Genomic DNA, 6,070 nt, shown 5'->3' with positions numbered 1-6,070 from the left:
TCTGCGTCTAAACTCATCAGATATCTTACAGTGAGGGCTTCGCTCAGGATTTCACTTTGAACCCAAAATACAGTCACCTTCATTTTTCTGCTGTAGTTTCAACTCAAACAGAGAAAACAATAAAAACAGACCAAAGATACGAGTGGGAATCATCGAACCAAACCACCCACATACGTGCATCTTCACTCCCTTCATCTGTCCAACTAATTATCTCTTATGAGCGAGCTGCAAACACGTCCTTGTTTGTTTGTTAGTGCAGCCGATGTACAGTAACACAGATGAAGTCACATCACGTTTCAGACACTCACTCACTCGAACAGTGTAGAGAACTCAGCATCTCAAAGCATTAATGTCAATAAATGTCAAATCAAAGAGCAGGATTTCTTTAAGCGCTGCAGTGTCGTCAGTTCTGTCAGAAGTGGTGGCTGGAAACTATAACAGGACTAAAATGGAGCTTTTCTTTATATCATCTGGCCTCTGGTTGCAGCATTAAGTGAATGAAAAAAAAATCTGTGCCACATTTTATTTTCTATCACTGCCAAAGAGTCTGCTAACAGGCATTCTTATTATACGAATGCATGAATGGAAAACAACGGCTGGAACTATAAACTAAAAAAAATCCAAAAACACAGCAGCATTAATGGTTGTAACTGTAAATCCACGTCCTGCTGTGCCGCTGATTAGATTCTGAATCGACTCGGGTTTTTTCCAAACACGTTTCATGAGATGTTGTTGTTTTTGTTTTGTTGCTGTTTTTCTGTTCTGTGTTGTTTTGTTACATGAAATGGTCTGGTTCTGTACCATCACGCCGTGCATAATGAGGAATTTAATCTCGTGCCCTTCGTGCCTTTTAGACATGCAGGAGATCACACCTCTGCAGTTTACCCTTGACATTGCTGTTGCTTTTTTCTTTTTTAAACCACATCATCCACCGGCCCCGCAGCCATTGAAGCCTGTTGTGTGTGACGAATTGTGCTGTGTCATGGCCACGGCCACTTACGGCTGAGACCTCCCTCTCTGCTGTTCAACATGGCTGCCTTCCAACATGATGACCATGAGGGAAGGCGGGGGGGGCAGCGTCGAGGAAAGGTCAGCAGGCTGTAGACAGACGTATTTATCAGAGCAGGAAGGCCAGTACATGTGAAGTTAATGTATACAGTAGGTGATAATAACAGTATCTTTACATCTCATCTCTGTGCATCACCCCCTCCCCCTCTCTGTCCGTCTGTCCGTCTGTTATAACTGCTGCAGACAGACTTTTTGCCTGAGCCTCCTGCAGACTCATGAAATTCAGATGAGTTGAGTCTTTCTCTAACTGAGCCGTGCAGATCAGAGGCTTCAGCTGCGAGGACAGCAGCACCCACACCCTGATCTCTCTCTTCTCTTTGTGTATTTTTTTTATCTCAACATGCTTCTTGTTACTAACTGGATGTTGTTTCTGATAAGTCATTGCTGCTGCTCTTTGTTGCTGCACATTTTATCGTTCAGTTTTGGACGTACGTCTCGCGCACACTCAGAAATTCTGGTTGGGATCCTCTTTGTTTTTTTTCTTGCTGACAGGTTCTCTCTCTAAAAAAAAACACTCAGCTTCATTAGTGTCAGTGTTGATGATGCTGCGTTTTGTTTTCTGTCCATCACGTCACTGTTTTCTGGGTGACTGCCTCTCTGATGCCTTTTCAGGGCAGCACTGCAGGCCATCATGTCGCCTGACCTAAAGGCAGCATCAGAGACCAGACGCTGCTGTCCAGCCAGGGTCTCTGGTCTGGGAGTTGAGATGGTTTTGGTGGTGAGGTACGACCTCGGTGCAGAAGTTGATGTAGTCCAGGACAGCAGAGGAGCACTCCCTCAGCTGAGCTCCCTGAGAAAACACTCACTCTGTACCTGCACACCCTTTCTTTAAGGACCTGTGGGGGTGTGCTGTAAGTCTGTAGGATGCTGGATGTAGGAGAGAGGACGAGGAAAACATACCTGACCCACATTTAGCAACAATGCACCTTGATTACACCATCAATGGTCATAATATACCACAGACATAGGAGAGCAGTGACTCAAGTAAAAGCAAAGATCTGTCAATAGTGTCCCATCAGCAGTAGTCATCCTTCATTGGGTCCTGTGGTCCATTAAGGAGGACTGGGAGGTCAGGCTAATAAAAGAGTCCTCCTAAGAGGGATTGACGTGCTGTCCTTCCCAGTAATTGGCTGTGGAGAGTGTGAAAGCGTGGAGTAATTGCATGTTTCTGTGTTTTAATTAGTACTGAAGCTTATTGCACGCTGCTTCCCCAGGTGGCCTGTAAATCAACCACACACACACACACACACAGCCGCTGCTATAGACTGCAGAAAACCACGGGCATCACTTTACATTAAACAGACAGCAGCTGGATAAAACCATTTCCATCCAGATCTCCTGAAACTGGATCCCTCACACTGCTGTGTGTGTAGAGATAAAAGTAAAGTAACTACATGTTCAGTGATATAATTTTACAAACAAGGTTTCCTCTTTCATATTCGCGCTGCAGCACATTTCTTCTCTGTCCGTCCTTCACTCAATTTACATTCTTCTGATGTCTGAGCGAGCCACTACACACAAATTTAATGTAGTGGAAAAACAACCAGGGTAATTATGTCCTGGTGTGTGGTCTCGCAGATGTTCTTCTCTGTGCTGCTGCAGAGACTGTTACTGTTTAAATTATAACAGCTCCTCATGACATTGTTTTCATGTTCCGTGCGTGTCTGACAAACATAACTGAGCTAATCGGTTGTTGGAAAACGTATTAGAATCACAAATGAACAGCTGTTGTTTTTGACACCTGTGAGCTCACAAAGAAGGTCATGATATCAATATCTGATATCTAAATTAGAGCTGAGATGACATATTTGCTGAGTAGAGCTTCTCAAGTGAGAGGATTCGCTGCTTTTTCTCTGTTTTATATTATTTAGAATTAACTATTTGATGGTTTTGGATCCGTGGTTCAACAAAATAAGACGAGACCCTGGGCTTTGAGAACTTGTTTATGCCATTATCTGTATTTCAAAATGAATATTTATTCAAGTATTTTTGTTTTGTCAGACAGAAACTAAGAAGAGATTTTGTTCGATTTCTGCATCTGATTTTTGTACAGTACTGTCCAGTTAATACACTGTGAACAGGTGAGTGTGATCTTGACCTTTTCTACATTATTCACAACAAACACACACACACTGAAGTTCAGCTTTTCCAAGTTCAAAGCTCTTTTATTTGACCAGAGAACAAAAGAAATTCTAAAAAAAAAAACAAATCTGAGCGATCAATTTACAGCAAAAACGTTTGGTCCTTGATAACATTCAAGTCAAGACAAATAAGGTCTGCTCAGAAAACTTTAACAGGCACCAGTTAACATGCTTTGCAGTGATGGAAATCTTAACAGAAGACGCTCCTGTCATCTTTAACTAAATGTCGGGTGTCAAGTCAGGCCTAATGGGCTGAGACGGTGTTGAAAGGAAGGGGAGAGGTGTTAAAATAATTCAGATTTATTCATTCAAATTTAGTCTCTCCACAGTTGGCCGCTGCTTGGCCTCGTACCAGGACAGTGATGTGTGTGGATCTGCCTGCCAGATTATTTCTTGCCAAATCTCTGGGGCACGGCCATACTCCAGATCTGACCGGGGGCTCCCTCCCAGTTACGAGACTGTATCTGATCCTCCGACACAACCTGCCCTCTGGATCCACGGCCGAATCTGTGAGGAGGAGAAACAGCAGCGAGAACTGACGTGAGACATTTTTATTTCTACTTTGGGGCAATGACACTGAAAAACTGCTGTTGGTGAGGAATAAATGCAGATAAATATAAGTTGTGTTCAGAGGACGTTTGACGGTTACATGGGATGTAGGTTAAAGGTAACAGAGCATCACAATCAATAGCTTTAGTAAAATGTTGAAACCCTCGAGGCCGAGGCCACAATTTCAGGTCAGAAAAATGATCTAATCTTTGCCAGAACAGAGGCTGATGGCTCCTGAACCACTTTTACTAATGGACATCTCAAGTACATAATGTTTCATCCATATGGTGGCATTTTAAAATTCAGATGGGCTGCAAAAGAGTAAATGGATTTTCATTTTCTCTGCATGTACAGCTGCAACTGATGAAAAGATAACAAAGATTTTAGGACAGTTGCAGCTTTATCTTCTCTTACATTATGATTAACTGAATATCTGTGGCTTTTGGACAGTTGTTTGGACACATCGAGACATGTGATCACCTGGAGCTTCAGGAAATAGTGAGGATAATTAAGTGAGAAAATAATTGTCTGCAGTATTTCAGGTCACATTTTTCAGTGCAGTGGTAAATATTTGTTTTTAATTCAGCGCTGACTGGAAGCTGCTGCACTGCGGCTGAGACAGTACAGTTTTCTAAATGACTGGTTTCCCGTCTGTGTGTTTTTGCTGTTTGCGTCTTTCTGTGTGTGATAAATACAGGCTCTGTCGTGTCACTGACCTCTGTGGCTGATGGAGGACAGAGTTCCTGGTTTCTCTCTGAGACCCGAGCAGCAGAGCTCTGAGCACTGAGGCCAGCAGACGATCATCAACGCTGTTATCTGTGATCTCACTCTCCTGCAGCACAACAACACACACACAGACAAAAAGCTACTCTTTGCTTTCTGAACAAAGAAGGAACTTAAAGAACACTAACTGCAGTCGGCTTTAGGCTGCAACACAAACCCTGGGGGCTGTAACTCCAGTCAGTTTGTCCTGCTGTGACAGGGACCTTCAGATGTAGATACCAGCAGATAAATGTAGCCAGCTTTATCTTTATGCAAAATAAAACCCAGATCTGTCTGTCCCAGCACGCCACAAAGGAAAAACCTTATATATTTACTCACCATGTGATTCCTCCTCCTTTATCAGACTCTGTCCTGCTCTGACTGTCTGTTGACCCCAGAATATCTTACAGTGTATTTCACACTGTTGCATGAGGAGGAACACTATCTGAAATCTGAACGGGTTTTATGATTTAGTATCTCTCTCTGTGTCACATGGAGCGACAGACTTCTCTGAAACATGCTGGCATGACTTGACTTGTGCACAGAATTTTTCATTGCTTCTAATGTGTCACGGCTGACAGTCCAGATTTAAACCCTGCCTACAGACAGACAGTATATTCTAACACATAACCATGTGCGTCTGAGATATGTTTCAGAATTAGCTTTTTATTTTCAGATGCCAAAATTATTTTGGCAAATTGAATCTCGTGGTAGGAAACGTGCATTAACAATAGCGTATTTCCTCCTCACAGCTACAGATGACTCAGAGAGCTGAGCTATGAGAGTTAAACAGTTAATTTGCAATTCAAGTTTGTGATTGGTTTGTTGTCTCACCAGCCCTAGCAGGCGGTCGGCCATGTTCTCCTCTGAGCTGCCTGGCAGGATGTCATTTTTGTCCAGACCACCTTGGATGTGAAGAGCCTGACTGACGCCAGCCGTCGCCATGAGCAGAGCCAGAAGAGTCCCCACTGCAGCTGTGTCCATAGTGTCAGGCTGGAGAGGAGGTCAGATGAACGCTGACGAGGAAGAGGAAGAGTCTGACTGTCCGATTACACCTGTTGACTTCAAAGCCTCCTGGAGAGCAGAGGAAGGACTCGTCCTGGTCGGGGTGTAAGCGTCCTCTTTGTTCGGTGTCCTGGTTAACTTCAGTGGTCTCAGCATCCTCGCCAGGGTTTATATACACCTCGCGGTCACAGGCTGGAAACCCCCAGGAGAGCTGAGAGAAAGATGCTACTGTACAAAGGGGAACAGGGGACAGGATGGAGGAAGAACCAGCCCCTAATATGAGACTTAACCAGGTCCATTTAGCAGGATCAGGGTATTAGTGATGACTGAGCACCAGAGTGTGTTATTATGTGGCCCTGAGGGCAGTGCAACACAACTCTCTCAGTTATTAAACAGATAAATCCCTGCAAATGGACTCTGATCCACCAGTCCCTTTTGTCCACTGGTCCATGCTGCATGTACAGACAGACAATATGTATGAACACTCATTAGCCACTAAATCACTCGTCAATATGAAACAGATTAGCCTGCACAACTTTATCTTA

At 43.7% G+C, this 6,070-nt stretch overlaps 1 protein-coding gene across 1 annotated transcript; it reads right to left on the bottom strand.

The window, feature by feature from the left end:
- Positions 1–3,214: 3,214 nt before the first annotated feature.
- On the bottom strand, positions 3,215–5,689 carry npffl (neuropeptide FF-amide peptide precursor like). Its single transcript, XM_018678887.2, has 3 exons — positions 5,355–5,689; positions 4,475–4,590; positions 3,215–3,716 (listed from the first exon to the last, which is right to left on the bottom strand). The coding sequence occupies exons 1-3, from the start codon at positions 5,502–5,504 to the stop codon at positions 3,596–3,598; spliced, it is 387 nt and encodes a 128-aa protein (XP_018534403.1). The 5' UTR covers positions 5,505–5,689; the 3' UTR covers positions 3,215–3,595.
- Positions 5,690–6,070: the final 381 nt, after the last annotated feature.

The sequence above is a fragment of the Lates calcarifer genome, linkage group LG12 (genome assembly GCF_001640805.2).
Source record: "Lates calcarifer isolate ASB-BC8 linkage group LG12, TLL_Latcal_v3, whole genome shotgun sequence".
Lineage (NCBI taxonomy): Eukaryota > Metazoa > Chordata > Actinopteri > Centropomidae > Lates > Lates calcarifer.
This window is presented reverse-complemented; position numbering and strand designations above follow the sequence as displayed.